At 36.2% G+C, this 26,714-nt stretch overlaps 1 protein-coding gene and 1 non-coding gene across 2 annotated transcripts; one reads left to right on the top strand and one right to left on the bottom strand.

Moving 5' to 3' along the window:
- Nucleotides 1-1,341: 1,341 nt before the first annotated feature.
- LOC141387337 (uncharacterized) lies at nucleotides 1,342-7,171 on the top strand. The gene is made up of 6 exons (XM_073956897.1): nucleotides 1,342-1,877; nucleotides 1,943-2,098; nucleotides 2,201-2,359; nucleotides 2,424-2,705; nucleotides 6,447-6,653; nucleotides 6,740-7,171. The coding sequence occupies exons 1-6, from the start codon at nucleotides 1,595-1,597 to the stop codon at nucleotides 7,072-7,074; spliced, it is 1,422 nt and encodes a 473-aa protein (XP_073812998.1). The 5' UTR covers nucleotides 1,342-1,594; the 3' UTR covers nucleotides 7,075-7,171.
- A 13,473-nt stretch (nucleotides 7,172-20,644) lies between these two features.
- On the bottom strand, nucleotides 20,645-20,717 carry TRNAK-CUU (transfer RNA lysine (anticodon CUU)). Its single transcript has one exon. It is a non-coding gene; the product is annotated as a tRNA-Lys (tRNA).
- Between the last annotated feature and the right edge of the window lie 5,997 nt (nucleotides 20,718-26,714).

Raw genomic sequence — 26,714 nt, 5'->3', positions numbered from 1 at the left:
AAACAATGTCATGAAGGGTGCCCCTTAACTAACTTTTGATGAAAACCGCTTACACAGGGGAAGTTTTTGTGAATTTTGAAACAGCAATGTTCATAGATGAGAAAAATCCAAAAAAAAGAAAAAATCGCTGTAGGGATTTTTAAATAAATCGCGGTCAAATTTCACTTTTTTAGGTGTTTTTTAGGTTTTCACGATTTTGCTTGGAAACCGCAAGTCCAATCGAAATGGAGCTAAAGAAAATGTTGCAGCTTTGAAAATTCTCTGGAGGTTTGACCTTTGTCATTTGTTCCTAGCCTGTGCCATTTTTGAGATAAAGAAGCTCAGTTTACATTTTTAGGTTTTTTTGTTAGGGTTTCGCGATTTTGCTTGAACACGGTAAGTCTTATCGATATGGGACCTGAGAACATCTTAAAGCTGTGAAAATTCTCTACAAGACTGGCTTAAGTAACTTGTCCTAAGTTGTACCATTTTTTTGGATATATAAGTTTAAGTTAGGAATTTGCAGTCATGACATTGTTTTATAAGGGGGCGATACAGAATTGAATTGAATTTGAATTGTCCCAATTTGAACTTCTATATCTCAAAAACGGTGAAACCGACGAGAATACCATAAGGGTTATTCTTGTAGAGAATTTTCATAGCTACAACAATTTTTTAGTCCCATTTTGATAGGACTTGCTGTTTCTAAGAAAAATCGTGAAAACCTAAACAACCCCTAAAAATGTCAACTTAAATCGCGATTTATTTAAAAAGCGCTCCGGCGATTTTTTTTGTTTTTTGATTTTTCTCATCTATGAACATTGTAGTTTCAGAATCCGCAAAAACTTCCAAGGTGTAAGCACCTTCCATTTAAAATTATTTCAAGAGCACCGTGAAACCTTTTTTCCAAATACATTTATAAATGTTTAAATATGTATAGAGAAAAGTATGAATATATTGGTGAAAATGGTGTGTAACCTTGCTATTGTCTTGGCAATACTGTCTGTGTGTAAACGCCTAGTTATTGTCATTCCTTCTTGTTGTTTTTATAGTAAAGAAATTAGAACTTTTAGAACATTCAATGTTCCCATCCCTGACAAGAATAATTTTTTCTAATGACACAAAAAGAAAACTTATCCGAAAACTCTTCTCCTAACAGGTGAGCGATTTGAGAGTAGATCTTTCACTACAAATCATCAATGGCTCACATCAGGTGTTTCCATGAGCGCATATCAGTATGTCTCTGTGTGTGTGTGTGAGTTTTTTGTTATCATTATAAAACGTGTTTAACGTTTGTTCCGGTAATCTATTGGGTGTTCGTTATTGTTAATTTTATGAGGATTATTCTGGTGGTGGCGGCGACGGTATGTGGACCATAAAAAATTTGATTAAGAATTTGTTGTGGAGACAGGCAAAATAAAGTTGCAACTTAATTTGTGTTTGTGTGGCTTAGACAACAAGTTTAAACGAAAAAATTACATAGCAATTGGCACGTACGCTTTGATAAATTTATGGAGAAAAAAGATAGGATAGGCCGGTATAAAATGAAAACCAATAAAAGTCTAATGAAGTTCAAATTGAAAATTAATTGTATGAGAATTAGAGTTAGAGCAACATGAAGTGTCTGTTAATAGTGTTGTGTGTTGTTGTTTTGCAAAGTTTGGCTCATCATTTGAATGATGATTTCGAAAATTATTCCCATAATTCTCCTTACCAAACTAATAAACTGCCGCACCATGTCCAACAACCTGATTCAGTGCAAGTGGTTGATTATCATCAAGGATGCCCCAATGATTTACAGCCAATTTGTGCAACAAATGGTGAAGATTATTTAAATTTTAAAAATAAATGTTTTTTGGATCACCACAACTATATGGCACTGATACGAGGTCAAGAGGGTAAGTTTGAGGAAATTTTATTAGAACAAATTTTAAGATTTTGCATAATTATATATTTGTTACAGAATACCATGAATGTCCATTACATTTATGTTTTCCACACTGCAAACCTTGCCCAAATGTTGTGGACCCCGTTTGTGCTCTAGATGTGAAAACACAACAATTAAAAGATTTTAAGAGCAATTGTGAAATGCATCTTGCTTCCTGTTCACTGAGGAAAGGTAAGCATATAACAGTTGTAATAATCTAAAAAAAAACTTCTAAATTTAAGAAACCCAAGAATATTTTTTATAAAAAATCTCATTTCTATATTTTTATTACAGATTTCCGTTTGCACCGTCGTGGTAAATGTCAGCCCAACTTACACTGCCCTCGTTTGTGTGAGAAATTTTATAAGCCAGTTTGTGTTGCTTTTAAAAAGGAAGTTAGGCAATTCCCAAACCCATGTGAGTTGCAGAGATCCCGATGTGAAAGTAAAATTGGTAAGACAAACTCAAAAATATTCGAAAATTTAAGCATGAAATAAATTTCATTTTTTTCCCACAGATTGGACAATTTTATACGAAGGTCTCTGCCATGCCGACAGCAATAATAGATTTGTGCCCACATTTAATCAAAATTATGCTCCTGCAACATATGAAATAATTCCAAGCATTCAAACAAATTACGTTGCATCTCCAAAAAGGCCCCAGTACCCCGTTGCAGATGTACCACGTGTTATCGAATACTATGATGTACCAAAAGAGCGGGACAATGATGTCAAACATAATCGAGGTACAAGCAGAAGTTATGTACCACCACAGAGGCATTATCCAATTTCTCATAAAGGTAGGAAGAAACAAGTAAAGCGCGTTAACTTCCGAGACAAACCTTTTATTACCCCTTCACCATGAAACATTCTGAACTTATTTGGAATAATTAATTTTATTTCTGTTACGAAAGTACCAATACCCATAATTTTACGTGGAGGAGTTTTTTTTCTAATTTGGTCAGCTAAAAACTTCAAAATACGTGAAATCGGAAGAGGTGTTTAACCACTGGGAACCATAAATGCCACAAGAAGAAAGGATCGCACAAGAAGCGGAGGAGGAGGACTTGCCTTCCTAATACACCAGTCTGTCCACTACAGACCTATCTCGCTTGAGCTTGACTCTAGTGCCCCATATAAGGAATACACTAAAGTGTTGTGCTGCCAAGGTAGAGCAGCTTAATGTGTACATGTGCTCTGCGTTATATGCCCGATATTAGTTCGCTTTTAGAGGGCAATACCCGTCTGGTTGTAGAGGACTTCAATGTCCATTATTAGCTTTGGCATTCCGTCCTGGGTAATGACTAGAAGGGTACAGCGCTGACCGAGCAAATTGATAGCTCCACGTTTGCCACGGCGAATAAATACGCTCTTACGAGGATTAGAGGAAATTGCCACAGCTCGCCAGATATCACCATTGTGGCACCAAGTATGATACATGACGTATCCTGGGAACCCGTCACTTTGCTTGGCTCAGACCACCTTCCTATCATCGTCTCCGTAAATAGACCACCCGACGTTATAACCTCTGAACGGCGTACTTTCCTGAAGTATGTGAGAGCTGATTGGCAAGGGTTCAGAAAATTTACAAATCGCCTCTTCAGAGACCTGCCCATTCTCTCAGATCCTCGGGTAGCTGAGAGAACTTTCCGGGACCTACCCGAAATAATACCAAATTTCCCAGCAGAGACGACGGTACTAGCAAATAAGCGTGATGAGCTTCGTCGCACGAAGTTTGAAAATCCAAGGGTTAGAGAGCTTACTCTTGAAGTCAACAGGCTAGTAGGCGAATATAAGCGGAAAAACTAGTAAGGCGACCGGAAGCAATGGAACATTGGTACAGGATTAAGTAAATTGTGGACAACGCTTAAATCACTCTCGAATCGCGAAAGAAGGATGAGAGGTGCGGACGCCAGTCGTTTGTGGAATTCAGAAATACGATTTCCAAAACCTATATAGAGAAACAGGGAACTGTTTAACCTCTACCTTTCTGAAATGCCACACCCTCCACACGGCGTAGAGATCGTAATGTATACAGATGATTGTACGATCTTGGCGTCGGATCCCATCGTCGATGACATTTGTGATAAGTTAAATGTCTTCATAGCTGATCTAGTGCAGTTCTTCCATCTGAGGAACATGAAAATATCCGCCGCTAAATCCACTGCCACACTGTTCACCACTTGGGCGCCTGAAATAAGGCTTCCACTGAAGATATTGGTCGAATATTCGGTGTAACGTTCGATGCGCAAGCCACAGCTATTTGCGATAAGATCAGAAGCTGGAACCAGGTCTCAAGTCGCTGGCCGGCAGACTTGGGGTGCTGACAAAGAAACCTTGTTGACCTTTTACAAAGCAATAGGCCGGTCTGTCGTACACTATGCGGCGCCAGCGTTGTATGCAAATATTAGCGCTACGCAATGGAAGAATATTCAAACATGCCAGAATGCCGCCCTGAGGACTGCAACAGGGTGCCTCCTCATGACAGCAGTGAACCATCTTGATGAGGAGACGAAGTTTTTACCGGCGCAGCAGCACAACAGGATGTTGTCGATGCAGTACCAGCTTGGGTGCTATCGTCGTGAGCATCCCTGTCACGACTTAATGGACAGGCCTTCCCCAAGCAGGCACGTGAAATCTAGAGAGAAAGCTCCAAAGGTATAAAAGAGAATCTTTAGACCAGCATCCGGCAAAAAGGGGCACAAGTACCCTTGATGAGAATAACAACAGAACAACCAATGTATGTATGTAATGTATGTGTGTGTTAATGCATTGTGGGGAGAGCGAGAGAGACGTATGCGTGAGACCGCAAACAATGCATTTGTATTAGTGCCGATACCTGCTCTAGACCAATGCCGTTCTTTGGTATTGTTGAAGTTACGAAGTTTTTCGGCAATTCACACACACACGACCCGAACGCAACAAAAGAGCACACAAAAGCGAGCAAATGTTTTGATTTGTTTTTGTTTTGCAGCATGCGTGCATACAACCTTACTAACACACTGTCAAATATTGCCAATATTCAGAATTTTGTGTGCCCTCTTATTGGTCGGCTGTGCTCTAGACCAGTGATGGCCACCAACAACAACTTTCCTATGCCCGCGGGCATACGACACACACGTACACTGTAAACACATTCGTTCGGTTAATGCATTGTTTACGTTTCCACTCACACTAGCGCAAGTTATAATCTGCAAATGTGTGTTTTTGGCCATCATGCTTGGAGAGCATTCGCACTGAGACGGTTGCGCAAGCAGTACGGAGAAATAGTGTGGACCACACCCCATCCATCGCAGCAGAAGGACGCCATGCACGAGTGGTTTTAGCCCAGTTAAGATCCGGACAATGCAGCTAGTCGCCTCAATTCCTATTGGGCCCGAATTGACGCCTCGCATGCCCGGCATGTGGATTGGAACCGCACGACACACTGCATTTGTTAAGTTGCCCAGCAAACCCAACTCACCTGTCTCCTGATTCTTTATGGACGCAATCAGTCCAGGTTACAGAATTTTTAAATTTTTGCGTTGCTTCAACAACAAAAGCAACATTAATGCCACAGGGCATCCAATCTTGCCCGAAAATGAAGATTGGAACTAAAAAAACGCAATTTTTTTGAAGAACTTTTGCGACCACTGCGAACTTCAAATGTGAAATTAAAAGTAGTTCCGTAAAAAATTAGCAACACTCCTCAAAATACCTAAAATCGGGTGGTACTGTTTTATGGGGGCTATACCAAAATATCGGCATGTATTGGCAATTTTTGGTAGAGAAGTTTTGTGACCACTGAGAACCTTAAATATCAAATAACAGATAGTTCGATCAAAAAATGTAGCAAAAATTCTTCAAAACGCCTAAAATCAGGAGGTACCGTATTGTATAAAGGCTATACCAAAACATAGGCATATGTTGACAATTTTTGATGGAGAAGTTTTATGACCAATGAGAACCTAATGTCAAATTACAGGTAGTTCGGTCAAAGAATGTTACAAAATTTGTCAAAATACGTAAAATCGGGAGGTACAGTTATATAGGGGCTATATAACTGCATAGGTCCATGTTAACAATTTTTGATAGTGGAAGTTAAGTGACCACTAGAAACCTCAAATGTCAAATTACAGCTAGTTCGGACTAAATGCAGCTAAAATTCTTAAAATACCGGAGGTACCCTTATGTGGGGTTTTCACCAAAACGTGGATCGATATACCCCATATTCGAACTTGATCTGGCTAGGGAAAAATACACTCGGGTGCAAAAGTATAACGTTCTAGCTCAATTATTACATACGTTAGAGTGATTACAACAGACGGACAAATGGTCATGGTTAAATCGTCTCAAAATTTGATCCTGATCAAGAATATATACACTTTATAGGGTTGCAAATGTTGCTTTCAATGCGTTACTAACGGAAAAACAAACTTAACATACACTTCATACTATGGTGGAGGGTATAAAAATACTTGTTATTAAAACCGAATATTTCCTGTTTTACAGAACATCACTAAATCGATATGTTTTCTTCTTTTGTTACTACCTTATTTCAGACCAATGGTCCGCTCAACCGTATCCACCAGCTGGGGTGCATACTCCTCCTGTTTATCACAATACATCTTCACATCAACCAAATAGTTTAACAAAATCTGCCTGCCGTGCAGATGTTTATCAACCCGTGTGTGGACAACTCAATTCTGGCGTTAGAAAATATCCCAGTTTATGTCATTTGCAGGAAGAAGCCAAAAGATTAGGTGAAGGTAATAAATTCGTTAAACCAAATTTGTTGAAATTTTACAAAATAAATCAATAAATTTTCATAATTTTTATTTTTTTTTTACTCTAGCTTGGTCCGTTTTACCCCTTTGGCTATGTGGAATATTGAATACAATTAATCCATTTTTATCAGATAATAACCGCATTAGCAAACCTCTACCAACTACTAATTTTGAAAAAAATCAGTATGTAGTTGGACACAATAGTGGAACTAGATTAGTTAACAGAATGGAAACTAATCATCGCTCTAATGCCGAACTGACTCCTGGTATTCAAAAGTTTGTAAAGTCTACCCGGGCCAAAGGTTTAATTTTTCCCGACTCAAATGCGTCTGACAACTCCCATTCGGCCAATAGTTTAATTGACCCACGAAAGAAGAGGAATGAAAGAATTGATCAAAATTAAGTTTTAACGAGTAGTTTTGGAGATGAAACCTATTTTAATGTAATTTTTAAGAAATAGTTCAAATTTTTATATTTTTTATACCAATAAAATAATTTTCATAATAAACAAAGTAATTTATTTCAATTCAGAAAATTAATATAATCTACAGCATTCCTAAAACTGTAAAAACCAGGGAATCCACTTTTAGCACAACTGAACAGAGAGGGTGCAGTACTTGGAAAATATAAAGCCTATATTACCGTATTGATAAAGGCGTCGCAACAGCACCTGGAGTGACACAGTATTTAGTCTACGAAACAAGACACTAGTTTTGGCTGTGGATTAGAAGGCTATAAAATATCATCTGCGAATTCACCCTTGCCTTATCTTATCCCACGACGAGCTGATACGACCAGAAGTCTCGTATTGCTAACAAAGAGAAGACTGCTACTATGCAATAAATCTTTTTCTTCCAAAATATCCAGTGGGAAGACGTTCCTCCCGCATTAAATATGGGTAAAAAAATCGGTAAGAATATAATAAAAATCAGGAGAGGCCAATTTTCCAAATATTGTCGAAATATCTCACATTGGTTCCGCGCGTGGACAAAAATACAAAAATTTATGGCGATAAATTTGATTGTGAATGAAATGAATATTCTCTAAACATATTTAATTTTAAATATCCAGTCAATTTACAGCGGTAATATGCCAAGTTAATTCGAAGATGTTGAGATTTGTATGTGATGCCGTAAAAAGGTAAAATACATCCACAAAGCGTTCGTAGCTTATGAGGGATATTATAAAAAATTGAAGATGTAAATGCACATTTTCCAAAAAGAAAATAATAGTTGCTGGTATTGACAATGCTTTTGGGAATACACATATTCATAATTCGTTTTCTAAAAAGAAATTCTTTGTAAATGACTTTTTCGGGTATTTCTAATATCATTACTATTAATTTATGTTGAGTTTTACTAATGTAGTGAGTATTTGTGAGTCTCGATATATTGCCCCTAGTTTACGATGAAAAAAGTCTAGCTGCCCCCATTCACCACGCAGCAAGTTACACTACTTTTACAACGCCTGTAAAATCGACAAAATTCAGACAACCGGGAGGTACGTTCATATGGTAGCTTTACCTAAACTTGGGCCTATATTGATTGAGCATTTTTGCAAGGAGGTATTTGGTTCGCTAAGAACTCATAATGCAAAATTACAGCCAAATCTGTTAGAAAATTTGGCAAAAATAGTTCAAAATACCTAAAATCGTCCGGTATCTTTATATGGGGACTATACGTAAAAGTAGACCTATATTGAACATTTTTTGCAAGAGCTCAAAATGCAAAGTTACCACCAAATGGGTTAGAAAATTTGGCTATAATCGGGCGATATCTTTATATGGGAGCTATACCTAAACGCGAACCTATGTATATTGAACATTTTTTGCAAGGAGATATTTTGTTCAATCAGAACTTAAAATGCAAATTTTCAACCGAATCGGTTTGAAAATTTGGTTAAATTTCTCAAAATACAAAAAATCGGGCGGTACCTGTAATGGGGGCTATACCCAACTGTGGACCTACATCCACTATAAATTTGTTTCCATCTTCTTGCCTCGTATTAACCTATGTTTAAAATTTGAAGATATTATTTCGATCTGAACTATTTTTGGCACCCCTTTCCATATTAGTGGGACCACTGTGCAGTGACTTGAAAAATCACTTTGCAAAAAAAGGAATTTACTTGTGAACATTTTCGTCCGATCATTTTTCACAACTTTCGACGTGGATAATTCCGGCTGGAGTGCATCGATCAAATTAAAAGTTTGTATGTCGATACAAAGGACCATCCTATAGCACTATGAAAAAACTGGTTTCATGATTTCAATCTAGGTCGAAACTCGCTAAAAACGAAGGTCGTGAGGGTCGTCCAAAAAATTAAGCCGTGCGTGAACGGATTATGCACGATCACCATGGCATCCTTAAACATTTATTGCACCAACTAAGATTTGATATTGCATGAACACTTAGTGGCAAAATGGGTTTTTTCTTCTTGGATCCCGTGTCGATAGGTGCAAGAAACTTCGAAAACATACGATTGCGGTGCTATATAAGATTGGTCCGGGTGAAGAATCATAGCCCGAAAAATATCAGCAATCGGCAGAAGATGCTGTAAAAGTGCTCAAAAACCATGTTTTGGAGGTGTCTCAATTGGAGTGGAAAAAGTGCTTCAATAATTGCTGGGGTTTAAGTAGACAATAAAACTATTTTTGATGGTAAATATTCGCGTTTTCATTATTAGGTCACTAACTTTTCCAGTTCCCCCCGTAGAACTGTTGCCGCAACAAAGACAACCTCCAACTGAGGTTGATATTGGTTTTCTTAATTTTGTGTTATTTAAATTACACAATAGAACACTGAAAATACAAACAACTTCTAGTATGCATTTTTTGAATGTACATATTGAGACTACAAAAACCCTAGTGGGGGTTTGTCCTGTCAGATCCAGTTCATATTTTATGGTCTAATCTAAGCCGGGCTAAAACTACAGTTTTTTGCATTTATCGGGCCTTTATCTCAGAAACGATTAGGAATTTGGACTTGCTGTCTTTGGCAATATTGTAGCCCTATACTAGTAGAATTTATCACCACATCACAATCGATAAAATATAGAAAATTTTACATAATTGCTGAAATTCTGGTCAGTATCAGATAAACTGTTGGGAGTTGATCCAAGTAACCTTTTGCAAAAATATTCCAAATAAAGTTATCAGCAATTCACCAGAACATTCTGAAACTCTACAATGCTTACTTCATTTTGTTTTAACGGTATTTTGCATCATAGCTTTTACAACACGTATTTCAAACACAGTTCACACTAACAGTTTTTTCTCGCATTTCGGATTTCACCACATTATTGACATATTTATTAAATAGACGTTGAAAAATATACTGAAAAAAAAAAACGTGATAGAGGCATGAAGAATTGTGTATTACATTCCATCGAATATTTTTCCGAAAGAAAACATTAAGAAAAAACAAGTGAGAAAAGGCTATAGTCGGTACGGGGCCGACTATGTGATACTCTACACCACTACCTCTGTGCATTATCTTTTCACTCGAAAACATTTCTTTTAGGGAGATACGAAAGTTTTCACCTATCTGGCTTATATACCAAATGACTTAAGGCGAACTGAACCAAAATAATTAATATTTAACTTTATATTTGACTACTATCGACATCACCAACATCAATATGCTCTATCTCTGTGAGAAAATTTCGTGATGATCCGATCAAAATTCCGACCTGTAATGTGATTGCAGAAAAAAGGGATGTATTACCGACTATTGCGACATCTCTATTATGTGACCACCTACGCCAACCTAATTTGTACAATTTTAAAGATGGGATTTTCTACTTTTTTAGTCAGGCTTTGCTTTTAGATGGTTTCCAACCAAAGCACAGTGGATCCACTTGTATGGAGAAAGTGGCCAAAAATATTTAGAGTGTAAAAATCAAGCCAATGCGCCGGTTACAGTTTTGTGCTGCTGCGAAGAGTGTTTTAAGAAACCACGAGCGTAACATTCTCCCCCCTTTCCCCTCTGGAGGGGGTATAAGGTAAAAATTGATTTATGCTGTTAATACAAAATTACATGAACAACGGTCCCGATTATCTTATGATGCAAAAATAGGCTTGGGGAAAGAAGACAATCTCCAAAACAACACAAAATCCAACCGATTTAGCGGATTAAAAAAATCAACTTTTTTTGTCTGAAAATTGGTAAAATTTTTAATATGGATCTTATAGCGTTTTTCCTGGAAGGCACGTACCGCCAACGTAAGACAAATTTGAAAGAAGATTTCTTCATCTTGCCACTGATACCAATTATGTTAATGAACGTGGTCAGATAACAGAATTATACGCTAATATATCTATAGAAACCCTATTCTAGGGCAGCTTTAGTCAGCAGCCCACCATTTATAGTCTGGCACTAGATGGCAGCTGATTTTAATACTGAATAATCTTAAACCCATGACCTACTTTGGAAAATTATTCCCGAGGTGGGCACTAGTGGGCATCATGACTAAAACCTTAGGTCAATTTTAAGTATATGATCGAATTGGCATTACAAAATACACTAAGAAAATATGCAGCTAACTAGATTTCCACAACCCGCTAAAACACTGTTTTTTTAATGAAAATTAACTTATTACCTTCTCCTTCAAAATCCACTATAATATTTTGCTATACGTATTAGTTTCGCGTTATTTTAAATATATTTACTTGTACTTAAAATATAGGTTGTACTCACAACAAAAAATATTAGTCAAATGTTCCGACTTTTGAAGCTATTCTTAAGAAGATCGCGTTCGAATAAAACAAAAATCAATACATGTTTAAAAAGGTCCATGTCATAGCTGTCAGAGTTGCCAAATGTTGTACCAAAATTTGAAATTCATTTTTTTATTTTTGGCCAATGGGTGGATCCACTGTGCAAAGATGTGATATCAGTTATTATTATTAAAATCGCAAAAATGAAAAGTTGGGTTTTATTTGCGACTATTGTGGTATCTTCGTTGTTTGATCACCTACGGGAACCTACTTAACATCGTTAGAAAGGTGATATTTTCTACTTTCATTGTCAGGTTTTACGTTATATTTCTTATAGAAGCTGAGATATTCGCTTTGGAACAAATCGTTGCCTTTTTATCCAAATAAGTTTTTTGCCTATTCCGACTCCTAAAAATTATCCGACCATCACCAAAATCAATAGGCTTCTTCCTTTGTGAGACCCCCATTAACCCTCAAAATTTCGTGCCGATCCGATCAAAATTGCGACCTGTAGCGTGATTTACAAAAAAAATTGGTAAATGGGATGTATTACCGACTATTGCGATATCTCCGTTATTTGGTCACCTACGCCGACCTAGTTTGCATCATTGTAAAGATGGGATCTTCTACTTTCATAGCCAGGCTCTGCTTTTGGAAAGTCCCCAACCAAAGCTGTGATATTCGTCATTATAATTAAAATCACAAAAATGAAAAGTTGGGTTTTATTTGCGACTATTGTGATATCTTCGTTGTTTGATCGCCTACGAGAACCTACTTTCCAGCATTAGAAAGGTGATATTTTCTACTTTCATTGTCATTACTTTCCGTATACCCCATACAGAAGCTGAGATATTCGGAAAAAACGTTGTCTTTTTATCCACATACGTTTTTTGCCCATTTCGACCCCTAAATATTATCCGACCATCACCAAAATCAATAGGCTCCTTCCCCTCCGGGACCCCCATCAACATCCAAAATTTCGTGACGATCATCAAAATAGCGACCTGTAGCGTGATTACAAGGTTTAGATGGACAGACGGACGGACACACATAGCCAGATCGACTCAGCTCGTCGAGACATTCATTTTGGTATATATTCATTTGGTATATAAGTATGGGTCTACGACCATTATTTCGATGCGTTACAAACTTTTTGGCCAAAACCAACTTATAATACCCTCCCCACATAGTGGTGTAGGGTATAATTTACGGTTTTGGAGATATAGTGCAAAATGTATACAAAATATGGAAATTTTTGATATTTTATAAAATTTGAGATAAATGTAGTTTTTCGAATTCATTATTTCTCCAAATATTTTATTCTTGCCCTTTTCTACAAATTTGCTTCAGAGGTCAGATGAAAATTCACATATGTTTCAGAGATATAGTCCAGAATTGCTTTAAAAAGTCAATATTTAACCAAGTTTAGATAGAGCCATAAAATCCAAGCTGGATCTGACACATCAAAACCAAACTAGGGTTTTTGTCGTTTGGGTCTGTACTTTCACAAAATGCGCAGCTCAAATTGTTTGCACAAGATTACCTTAAAAATGTTGCACAGTGTTATTAAAAACATTTTTTTGGCGTTGTGCCTTTGCCAAAATTTAAATTTCGGTTCATTTGTTTACGTCAAAAGTTACTATTTCATATGGGAAATATTCTATTCTTCCCTTCCAATATCCCTGCCAATTTTATTTCGATCGACTGCAATTGGAAAGTTACAATTAAGACGTATGATTCACCTCAACTACAAAACCAATTTAGTAGTATACGAATTTATTTAGATTTCTATTATAATTTTTATTTTATTAGAGAATTCTCAAAGTAACAATATAGTTCTTGCTACACGCAGAGAAAAAATATTGTTGGCGCAATCATATTTTAAGAAAAAAAAATAGTGTATTTTAAAAATCTGAAAATATATATTGTTGTTTCAACCATATATTTTGTGTTAGGAACCATAATGACACAAAATATATTGTTGGACCAACAACATATATTTTCAGATTTTTAAAATATTCTATTTTGTTCTTAGAATATGATTGCTCCTACAATATCTCTTCTCTGCGTGTGGTTTTAAATAGTTACATATTTGAAAATAAATCCCGACCTTTTGTCGGAAATATTTGACTTCGACCCCCGCAGAGTTACAGCGTTGTAATTCAGGCCCTAAGTACAATATGCGGTAAACATTATAATTAAACTAGGGTCAGGACGTAATCGGCATCTAATAACAATTTCTTGGCGTTTGTGTGGAAATACGAGAGCTTTTTAGTTTAAATTTCCCTGTCGTCAAGACTACAAGGACAACCGACGGTAAAACTTTCAAAATCATGGTAGAACAGCCTTTAAACTGTTCCAAAGTGGACATTTTTAACTTGAATATTACGATGTGATCACAAATGACTGGACGCGGGTTTTTAAGGGCACTGTCTGAGGAAGTACGGGTACAGGTTCCAATCGAAGCAGTTATTTGTATTGTTGTATTAGGGCCACAAAGAATATTTTCAAAACGATCTCAGAAATTCACTTTAAATATTTAAAGAAAAATTTTGAACATTTGTAGTGACCTTGCCCGAAAATGTGGACCAGTATTTACTTTTGTGGTCTTAATAATCGTGACTTTAAATGTGGGAATTTCAAAAAATTGGAAATATTTTTTTTTTCAATCTTTCTCAGAAACAGTGTTTCTAATATGCAAGAACCTCAAAATTGGCAGCACTTTTCACAATATACATATATAGGTGTAATTTGTTTTATTGTAGATTGTGATTGGGACTATTGTTAAATTAGAAATTTTTCGATTGTGTGAAATACTTACCGAACTGGAAATATCTTTAAAGAATTAGTAATTTATCTCACCTGAAAATAGAAAACAGTAAAAAATTTTTATTAGAGTGGGGCAATCTGGTTTCTAGTTCACTGATCTAGTTCCAAAAAGTATGGGTAACGTCATACAAACTAACGTGTGAAAACACGTATACGTAGTTTTTCATACACACGATGTGGATGATTGGGACTGCGTAATGAACTTGATCGTAGTAAAATTGCTAATTGCTGAAATTGCAAAGATTGGATTATAAATAAAAATAATTTAAGGTATTATATTTAAAAATTAATACTTAATTTGGCACATTTATTTTTAGACCCAATTCAGTAACACATTCCAAATTTCAATGAAATCGGACATATGGCGTGTATATAGCAGCAAATACGCTAAATCGGCGAAAATATATATGGGAGTTATATGTAAATGTGAACCGATTTCGATATAATTTGGCACATTCGTTTTTAGACCGAATTCAGTCACACATTCCAAATTTAAAATCGGACACATACATATAGCGTGTTTATTGCAGCAAATACGCTAAATCGGCAGAAAATATATGTGGGAGCTATATCCAAATCTGAACCGAGTTCCATATAATTTGGCACATATATTTCCAGACCGAATTCAGTCACAAATTTTATCGAAATCCGACATATATAGGATGTTTGGTGCAGCAAATACGTGAAATCGGCCAAAAATATATATGGGAGATATATCCAAATCCGAACCGTTTTCGATATAATTTGGCACATATATTTCTACACCAAATTCACTCACATATTTCAAATTTTATTGAAATCGTACACATATAGCGTGTTTAGTGCAGCAAATACGTGAAATCGGCCGAAAATATATATGGGAGCCATATACAAACCTTAACCGATTTCGATATAATTTGACACATTTATTTTTAGACCGAACCAATTTCGATATTATTTGGCACATTTATTTCTAGACCCAATTCAGTCACACATTCTAAATTTCATTGCAATCGGACCTATATAGCGTGTTTGGTGTAGCAAATACGCTAAATCGGCCGAAAATATATATGGGAGCTATATCTTAATCTGAACCGATTTCAATAAAATTTGGCACACATATTTCCAGACCCAATTCAGTCGCACGTTCCAAATTTGATTGAAATCGGACATACATAGGGTGTTTGGTGAAGCAAATACGTGAAATCGGCCGAAAATATATGTACAGGGTGGCCCAAAAAGGACTGAAGGATTAAAAATAACTGTAATTTTTTTGTTTTTATTTTTTATTGATTTTTTGTTATGTTTTTAAATATTTAATTCATGGAAATTTTTTACATTTAAGTGTGAAATATAACATCTCGCAAGTGGTGTCCATTTTCTTGCAAACAAAAATTGGCTCTTTTAACCGCATTTTCCATTACTGCCGTAGAGTTTCTGGTTCCAAGTTGCTTATTTCTGCTTGAATGTTGTGCTTAAGCTCTTGAATTGTTTGGGGTTTATTGATATACACAACTCCTTTCAAATAGCCTCACAAAAAAAAGTCTGGAGCGGTCAAATCTGGTGAACGTGGAGGCCAAGCAAAATCACAATTTCTGGAAATTATTCGTTCACCAAAAATGTTATGAAGAAGTTCCATTGTCGCTCTTGCTGTATGCGCAGTTGCTCCATCTTGCTGGAACCATATGTTTTGATTATTCTCAACATGTGGACGCAAAAAATTGTCTATCATAGTCCTATACAGAGCCCCGTTAACCGTTTCTGGGTGACCCTCCACATCTTCGAAAAAATATGGACAGATAATTTTATCAGCCATAACACCGCACCAAACAGTACATCTGGCGGGGTGTAAGTCACGCTGATGTAATGCCCTAGGATTGTGAGTGCCCCAAAATCTACAATTTTGTTTGTTTGCATAGCCATTTAAGTGGAAATGAGCTTCATCGCTCATTATAAGATTGTTTAAAAAGTTATCATTTTCTCTGGATATATGACTAAAACGAATAGCATATTACAGGCGTGCCTGATGGTCTTGGGGGAGCAGTTGCTGTGCCATTTGAATTTTATACGGAAACATTTTAAGATCCCGCTTCAAAGTTCTTTGCAGGGATGTTCTGGAGATTCCCAATTGAGTACAACGACGACGAGTAGAGACAGATGTATCTTCGTTTACACTCTGCCGTACAGCCTCCACAACTGCTTCATTGCGCACAGATGTTCCTTAAAACGGGTGACTAAGTTCCTAATCATGTTGTGACTGGGTGCTGTTCGGACATTAAAATGACGACGATAATTTTGTTGAGTTGTAATAATTGACCTTCCAGAAGAATAAAAAAATTCAATGATTTTGATATGGGAGCTATATCCAACTCTGAAGCGCAAATACCTCAAATCTGCCAAAAATATATATGGGGCTATATCCAAATCTGAATAGCGTTCGTCCATGGGCCAAAAAAACTATCTTCCACACATGGACCTATGTTGACGGTTTTTAGTGGAGCTATTTTGTGGCCACTGGGAACCCCAAACGTAAACTTACAGGTAGTTCGGTCAAAAATGTAGTTAAAATCCACAAAATACCAAAAATCGGGTGTTACCGTTATATGGGAACTATACCAACACATGAACCTATGTTGACAGTTTTTGGTGGAGATATGTTTTGATTACTAGGAACTCCAAACGTGAAATTACGGGTAGTTCGGTCAAAAAATGTAGTTAAAATCCACAAAATACCGAAAGTCGGGGACTATACCAAAAAGTGTTCCGATATAGCACATCTTCGAACTTGACCTGCCTATGGAAAAACAAGTGAGAAAAGGCTATAGTCGGTACGTGGCCGACTATGTGATACCCTACACCACTACCTTTGTGCATAATATTTTCACTCCAAAACATTTCGTTTAGGGAGATACGAAAGTTTTCACCTATCTGGCTTTTATACCAAATGACTTAAGGCGAACTGAACCAAAATAATTAGTATTTAATTTTATATTTGATTACTATCGACATCACCAACATCAATATGCTTCTATCTGTGTGAAAATTTCGTGATGATCCGATCAAAATTCCGACCTGTAGTGTGATTGCAGAAAAAGTGGAAGAAGGGATGTTTTACCGACTATTGCGATATTTCTAGTATTTGACCACCTACGCCAACCTACTTTGCATAATTTTAAAGATGGGATTTTCTACATTCTAAGTCAGGCTTTGCTTTTAGATGGTCCCCAACCAAAGGTGTGATATTCGTCATTATTATTAAAATCGCAAAAAATTAAAAGATGGGTTCAATTAGCGACTATTGCGATATCTTCGTTGTTTGACCACCTACGACAACCTACGTTACATCGTTGTAAAGGTGATATTTTCTACTTTCCTCGCTGCCTTTTATATACCCCTTACAGACGCTGAGATATTTGCTTTGGAATAAAATGTTGACTTTTTCTGCAAATAACTTTTTTGCTCTTTCCGACCCCTAAATATTATCCGACCATCACCAAAATCAATAGGCTTCTTCCTCTGTGAGACCCCCATTAACCCTCAACATTTCGTGACGATCCGATCAGAATTGCGACCTGTAGCGTGATTTCCAAAAAAATGGATAAGTGGGATGTATTACCGACTATTGCGATATCTCCGTTATTTGGTCACCTACGCCGACCTAGTTTGCATCATTGTAAAGATGGAATCTTCTACTTTCATAGTCAGGATTTGCTTTTGGAAAGTCCCCAACCAAAGCTGTGATATTCGTCATTATAATTAAAATCGCAAAAAATAAAATTTGGGTTTTATTTGCGACTATTGTGATATCTTCGTTGTTTGATCACCTACGAGAACCTACTTTACATCGTTAGAAAGGCGATACTTTCTACTTTCATTGCATTGGTTTTGCTTTTGATATACCCCATATAGAAGCTGAGATATTCGCTTTGGAAAAAAACGATCCACATAAGTTTTTTGCCCATTCCGAGCCCTAAATATTATCCGACCATCACCAAAATAGGCTTCTTCCCCTCCGGGACCCCCATCAACATCCAAAATTTCGTGACGATCCGATCAAAATTGCGACCTGTAGCGTGATTACAAGGTTTAGATGGACAGACGGACGGACTGACGGACGGACACACACAGCCAGATCGACTCAGCTTGTCGAGACATTCATTTTGATATATATAAGTATGGGTCTACGACCATTATTTCGATGCGTTACAAACTTTTGGCCAAAACCAACTTATAATACCCTCCCCACATAGTGGTGTAGGGTATAAAGACGATCGGGTGCAAAAATATAGCACCATAGCTCAACTATTGCGAACGCTAGAGTGATTACAAAAGACGGACATGGCTAGATGGTCTTAGAATTTTATCCTGATCAAGAATATATATACTTTATATTGTCGCAAATGATTAGTTCGATGTGTTACAAACAGAAAAACAAACTTAATATACCCTCCATACTATGGTGGAGGGAATAAAAATACGTAAAATGTTGAGCGTTTTAATGGTGGACAATGGGCCTAATTATTCGACAGACAAACAAAATCAACAGAGTTTACACAAAAACCTCATTCTTCTTATATCAACTGTAGTACGAGAGTTGCTCCAAATTTTGTTACATTCCGGGGCTCCTAGCAAGAAAATTGAATGTGTGTACCACAATAAGATATCCGGTTTAGACTATCTTCGAACTTGATTTATGTTAGAGACAAACATTACGATGGGTCAATTTTGGACAAATGTTAATTACTCATTTCGATAGTTATGGCGCCCAACATCCATTGTAGATGATCACCGTAGGTTTTATTTAGAGCGTTTGGTGTATTATGTCAGGAAGCATTGACTTGCCGACGAAAAATATTGTTGAAAAACGAAATTTGCTAACTATGTATAAAATTTATTGGAATTAATGCAATACCAACATCACTGTACTATTATTTTAAATGCTATAACTTTTGCCTACCTGTCAGCATTTAATTGTTTATGTTCACCCAAAAACCGCCTTTCATCATAAGAAAGTAGCTCATTTCACAAACAACAACAACATGTTTTATCGCTTAATTGGTCTTATGTTCTAATTGACTGTAAGCTATTAAATTATTTTCTATGTTGTTCCGTTTTTTTATTTTTTACAACTGAAGTCAGAGACAATTCCAAATGTGCTAAATTATCTTAAAAAACCTAACCTGGTCAGCTAATTGAGTTTAGTGTTATTCATGTTTTTATCGACACACATATTTTTTGTAGAATTGGCAATGACTTAAGAATTTTGAATGGACAGATGGTGATAAGCACAGTTTGCTGAACGGTAAACTTGTGGGGCGATAATAAAGAAGCTGAATGGATTGGTAGCAGAGCATTTTATTCTTACGCAATGGAAAAACTATAAAAAGCTTTAGCGTCGGCTTAAAAATATATTATTGAAATAAAATGTTCGTGGAAATGAAATGCTTAATTTGCTTAAGCTGCTTGTTACTCATGGTGGATGCTCTATCCCTTGGAAGTAAGAACTATTTATATTAATATTAAAAATTAAAATATTAACATCCCTTTTCCCGATAGATTCCATATTCGATCCCTTGCCCGAGAATGATGATTATTTTGAAACATTGGAAAGCCGGCGCTATATTCGATCCTCCCAAACCAAACCATACAGTAGTTTGGCGAATAAACATTTTCAAAGAAACTTTTATTCCAAAGCAGGTCCCTTGAGTAGTAATTATGACGAAGGACACAATTCATATTTAAGTTCATCTAAATATGGCAGTATTCAAGCTGCTCCCAAACTCAGTGAAATAACAGGAGATTCAGGAATGCCAGCGGCTTTTTATGAACAAATTGCCCAATCTTATTTTGGTTCTTCACCATTTCTGCGGAATTATCCCGATAATGAATATAATGGAGGAACAACCAGTTATTAAGAGGTCAATAATACAATTATTATGATCTTAAAAATAATTATAAATTCATAATTTCGTCATAAACAAAAATGTCATTCATTGTTGAGTGTAAAAATATAAACAAATACATATTTTTATAATATTTTTTTTTTACTAAACATATTTTTTCAGTGTATTTTATTATTGTAGAGATAAGAATTGTGGTAAGAGTAGTAAGCCATTAAGGAATCGATTTCAGACACCAAGTGTAGGAAGTAAAAGGAACTGTTTGAGTGCCTAAAAAACAGACAACATTTGGAAACTTCAATACAAATTGGGACTACATATTTCATTTCTGAAATATTTAATCAATACTGATTTTTCCCCTCTATAAGATTGTATAAGTTCCAAATTCTGATTGATGTTATGTAAACGCAGAAGTTTTAATATTGCTTGAAGTAATCATAGACACATCAGTCAAAGGTCACCTTGCTGTTATTGTTTCTTACAGCAACAAAAAGACAGAACTAAAACAATTCCAGCGCAACAAAAAGACAGAACTAAAACAATTCCAGCGCCCAACGTGGGGCTCGAACCCACGACCCTGAGATTAAGAGTCTCATGCTCTACCGACTGAGCTAGCCGGGCATGTGTGATCCCACTCTTTACAATAATTTAAAAATGATATAATATTTCGTGATAGGCGCGTGAGGGCCGCCACCCCACATGCTATGAACTAAAAATAACACAAATTCTTTGAATACTTTGAACACCACACACGTGTGTACGGTACGGTCATTCATGAACTATAAAAAACACACACACGCATGACGCGTCCAAGATCAATTTCTATTCTATGGGTAAAATACACGTGTAAAAATAGGAAATTAAAATGAAATTCTCAATTCCTAGCAAGCAGTGATTAAATGTTTATATTCAAACGATCTGCAGGAAAATTAGAAATATGTAGAAACCATTGGATACAAGTGGGGTTTTCGTATAACGCTTTGTATATACCAACTGCGGCGTTTCTTGGCCAACAATCAGTATGCTATGCATACGATGTTGTAATACTTCTGAGGGGAAGGAATACAAATTTGCTTTGTAGAAGGACAGAAACGGCTCTAAAAATGGCACTTAATGGCACTATTATGTAGAACCTACATTGGACTGCATAAACTTAATTAGTTACTACTCCTAGCACTGTTCGGTGTGCATTAAATGGGTACCACGGCATGTAGGGAATAGGGGCAGCAAGATAGCCAACGCTTTGACAAAACACACAGGAAACAATATACCGTACGACCAATGCCAATGCTATATTCCCTTTTAATTCAGCTGAGGACAAAGCAAAAAACGTACCATTAATGAGTAATGTAGACATTTATATGCTAACGAGCATCCCTACAGGACACCTCGGTCTAGCAGCACATCTGCACAAAATATGTTGTGCAGATAATAAATATCAAATGCGGAATGCTTTGAAATAGAGTCTAAAAAATTAAGAGAATTTGTTAACGGCACAGAACAGAACCTCCTCCCGAATTGCAGACTAGAGCGCCCAACAGGCCTACTCTCGCTGGAAATACACTATGTCCCTATGGACATGTAGCGATTTTTATCGCCACTCTTCTCAATGTTCAAACAAGTAAAAAAGTATCAGTCGGCTTTGCCGACAGAGATATACCCTCAGCCTGTATATATTGAGACAGTTTTTTTCCCAAAAAACGTATATATTTAGGGGGTTTTAAAAATTTTAGGCGAATATAGTCCATAGTTGAACCTGATCTAAATCAGGAAGATATATTAGGATGTGTAAAGTATGGACCAATTCGGCCACTCCCTTCAAGAGTAATCGTACGAACAATTTTTCCGAACATTTTTGAACTTTTGTGGGGGAGGTACCTGAAGGAGTGGACCAATATGTTTGGACAAAATATTACTAAGGCTAAATGTTGGACCGAATCGGCAGATCCGTTATAGAGTTATCTTGCGCTTCAACCACCTCACACGGTGACATAGGGTTTTTTTGCAACTTTCATGCTATTTTCTCAGGAAGTGTGGTCTTGCCCCTAATGAAACTTGTACCTCGTATTGGGGGCAGTGAATACAAGTTGCTAATACAAAAATCAAAGCGATTCGAGAGATGGCCCTAAACTGTACTTTTCCGAAATTTTGTGTGGGAGGTACCCGAAGGAGTGGACCGATTGAGTCTATATTGAAACCTTATCTAAGTTTGGTACACATTTCAGGATGTGCAAAGTATGGACCAAATCGGTTACTCCCTTCAAGAGTTATCGTGCGCACAAATTTTTCGAACATTTGCGAACTTTTGTGTGGGAGGTACCGGTAGGAGTGGACTGATATAGCCCATCTTTGAACTTAAACTAAGTTTGGGCAAAATATTACGAAAGTCAAAATTTGAACCGAATCGGTTCATCCGTTCGAGAGTTATCGTGCGCTCCAGCCAGCCAGACAGACAGACGAACGGACATTGCTCAATCGACTCCAAATTGTCTGAAACACATTTCGTCCAAACATACTTGGGGTCTATAACCATTATTTCGATGGGGCACATTTTGCCCGTATGAAAAGTGTATATACTCTCGTTAGCATAAATGCTGAGGGTATAATCAATATCGGTCTATTTTTACAATTTTTACAGGGCTTTTACGGTGTTTTATTTAAAATGCATTTCAAATCTGGTAACTCATTTTTGACACAGTTGCAGTTGATCAATCGGACTTAAACTATGCACAGTTTTCAGATTTAGATGACAATACATGAATAAGAAATTAAAACCAAGATTGGACCATTTCACAGTGTTTTAACGGTGTTTTACTTAATTTGAATTTCAAATCTGGTAACTCATATTTCACACAGTTGCAGTTGACGAATCGAACTGAAACTTTGCACACTTTTCAGATTTGGATGACAATATATGAATATGAAACCAAATCCAATATGGGTCCATTTTTCCTATAGCCCCCATATAGCAGTACCAGCCGATTTAGTTCAAATCCAGTAACTCATTTTTGACGCAGTTGCAGTTGACTAACACTGTGCAACATTTTTAAGGTGATCTTGTGCAAACAATTCGAACTGAGGATTTTTTGAAAGTGCAGACCCAAACGACAAAAAACCCTAGTTGGGTTTTGTTGTGTCAGATCCAGCTCGGATTTTATGGCCCCATCTAAACATGGCTAAATATTGAGTTTTTAAAGAAATTCGGGGCTATATCTCCGAAACCAATGCGAATCTTCTTCTGACATCTGAAGCAAATTTGTACATAAGGACAAGAATAAAATATTTGGAGAAATAATGAACTCGAAAAACTAAATTTATTGCCTCACATTTAAAAATATATGCAAAAATTCCACAATTTTTATACATTTTGCACCGTATCTCCAAAACCGTTAATTTTTTTTTTTTGAATATTTCCTTTTGGAAAAATATTCCCTGGAATGTAATACACAACTCTTCGGAACATGTCATTGTTGTAAAATGCCTCTATGCCGTTGTTTTCAGTACATGTTTCAACGACGATTTAATAAAAATGTCAATAATGTAGTGAAATCCGAAATGCGAGAATAAACTGTTGGTGTGAACTGTGTTTGAAATATGTGTTGTAAGAGATATGATGCAAAATACCGCAGAAACAACATGAAGTAAGCATTTTAGAGTTTCAGAATGTTCTAAAGAATTGTTGAGAACTTTATTTGGAAGATTTTTGCAAACGGTTACTTGGTTCAACTCCCAATAGTTTAGCCGATACTGACCAGAATTTCAGCAATTATGTAAAATTTTCTATATTTTATAGATTTTCATGCCATAGATGGAGTTTTTCTGATGTGTTTTTTTTCAAAAGATAAGTTCTACTAGTTTAGGGCTACAATATTGCTAAAGAGAGTAAGGCCTAATTCCTATTCGTTTCTGATAAATGCAAAAAAGTGTAGATTTAGCCCGGTTTAGATGAGGCCATAAAATCCGAACTGGATCTGACAGGACAAAACCCTACTAGGGTTTTTGTAGTCTAAATATGTACTTTCAAAAAATCCATACTAGAAGTTGTTTGCATTTTCAGTGTTGCATAGTGTAATCGAACTGAAAGTTTGCACACTTTTCATATTTGGACGACAATAAATGAGTATGGGTCCATTTTTCCTACAGCCCCCATATAGCGGTACCACCCGATTGCATGTATTTTGATGATTTTATCTTCATTTTTGCCCGAATTAGCTGTCATTTGGCATTTTGGATTTCCAATGATACAGACATTTCCCCACAAAAATTGTGAACATACTCGTAGGTTTTGGTATAGCCCCCTTATAGCGGTACAGCCCGAATTCAAGTGTTTTAAGGATTTTATCTTCATTTTTAGGCCGAATTGGCTGTAACTTGGCATTTGGAGTCGCCAATGGTACAGAAACTTCTCCACCAAAAATTTTTGACATAGGGCCAGGTTTTGGTATAGCCCCCATATAGCGGTACCACCCGATTTCGAGTGTTTTAAGGGTTTTATCTTCATTTTTAGGAAGAATTCGCTGTAACTTGGCATTTGGAGTTCTCAATAGTACTGAAACTTCCCCACCAAAAATTAGGGACATAAGTCCAGGTTTTGGTAATGCCTTTATATAGCGGTACTTCACTACGAAGGCATTTTAAGTTTTTATCTAAATTTTCGGCCTAAATTGACTATAATTTTGTTCTCATTGGTCAAAAAATTGTATTTACTAAAAAGTTAAAAATAACAAATAATTAAAAAAAAATTAAGTTTCAGTTACAGTTTTATTTAGAAATGCACTTAAAACTAGAAAATAATTTGCCGCTTTACCTCAATAAATATACTCTTTCTCATGATGGAATCTCTCAAATAAAACGCTTGCATGGGTGAATTTAGCGGGTGAAATGGTCCATTTATAATTTAAATGCAAGCGTTTTATTTGAGAGATTCCATCATGAGAAAGAATATATTTATTAAGGCTAAGCGACAAATTATTTTCTAGTTTTAAGTGCATTTCTAAATAAAACTTTAACTGAAACTTATTTTTTTTTTATTATTTGTTATAAAATATATAATTCGTATTAAATATTTTTCATAGAAAATATTATCCATACAAGTTGTCTATAGCAAACCTCTTTACAAGTGCTTGAAATCACTGATACAGATACTGAATAATCATATTTTAGTTATTTATATGTATACGTTTATTTTCTGTTAAATGTGTTTTTAAAAATGTGTTTGTACATGAAATCAGTATATGCCATGTTTGTGTATGTGAACTATATAAAACTATTAACCAATCTAGTAATTTTTTGCCAATAGGACTGCTACACTCGGCCTATATTGAAATGGCTTTTGAAATACATATCACTAAAATTCCAATTAACCCATAAATTTTCTACATATTTTGGATGTTCTACGACCGCTTCAAAATTGCTGGTTGACCACGAACCATTATACTTCAGTTAGCTTTTACATTAAGATATCAATATTTCTGCAGCAAACCCTACCTAAAGAAAAAAAAAATAACAGAAAAGTAATTTTGCCTGTAAAAAGAATTTGTTCAATGAGTCGTACGTAGCATATGGTGGGTGATAAAACCTTATTGTAGTAGAAGAAGTAACGTAAAAACAATAAACAGAAATTATAAATAAAACAACAGAAACGGCTGAGGGCAACATTCGTCGAACAAGTCCAGAGTTGTGAAAATGCAAATTACAAATAGCTTTCTTATTTTAGTGGTATTTACCGTTAAAGTCCATACATACACCAACCGTGGTCCAGTATGTGGTTCATACTATGATCTCACAAAAACATTCGCAAACATTATGGAATTTGGCAGAGAATTTCAGAATAGTGGCAAGGGTAAGAATGGGAATTATGTCTTTTCAATGGATTTTAATTGATTTTTATTTATTTTTTGTGTAGTGTGGCAGTTGTTACATACTGGCCCTTGCCCTGTGACGACGGAATGTAAGGCATATCAACCGATTTGTGCTGTAAGCTTTGGAAATATGTATCGCACCTTTTTTAATGTCTGCTTAATGAGAGCTGAAAGTCAACTTAGTGGAAGGGGTAAGTGATTAAAATTAGTTATAGGTTGCAGGGCTAAAGACTTTGTCTCCATTTTCAAACCCACCTAATATCTTCCAGATTTACTTTCAGATTGGTTTGTCTCATATCCTGGCATTTGTTCTGAATTTCCTGCATATGAACGCCGTATAACTCCTACCCTTTCTTATGGCCCACCTATTACACCAATTGTGGATAATTCTCCGAATGTATTGTCGCCAGCATCAGCTAAAGCCATGCTGAAATACTTTTCGGCACTATATAAAAGTGGAAAGCTAACTGATGTCATAGGAAAGTGGGAATTCATCAATAACAATGGAGTCATTAAAACCGGTATGGATTCTGATCGAAATATATTTGTGATTTGCAAAACCAATAAAAAACATTTCAAAATCAGTTTCAGATCACTTAGTAAAATCTAAGAACTCGGAAAGGCCATCAAATTATGTAGCACACCAATATCCATCACTTGTGGATACAAATGAAGAGCCTTCAAAACACTTAATTGATGATCATACGGTTGTGGACACCACAAACTGGTCCACCGGCCTGTCTCAAACAGCAACTGA

This window comes from Musca autumnalis, unplaced genomic scaffold (assembly GCF_047663935.1).
Source record: "Musca autumnalis isolate F117 unplaced genomic scaffold, ASM4766393v1 scaffold_5, whole genome shotgun sequence".
Lineage (NCBI taxonomy): Eukaryota > Metazoa > Arthropoda > Insecta > Diptera > Muscidae > Musca > Musca autumnalis.
The sequence above is the reverse complement of the archived record's forward strand: the minus strand, read 5'-3'. Positions and strand labels throughout refer to the sequence as shown.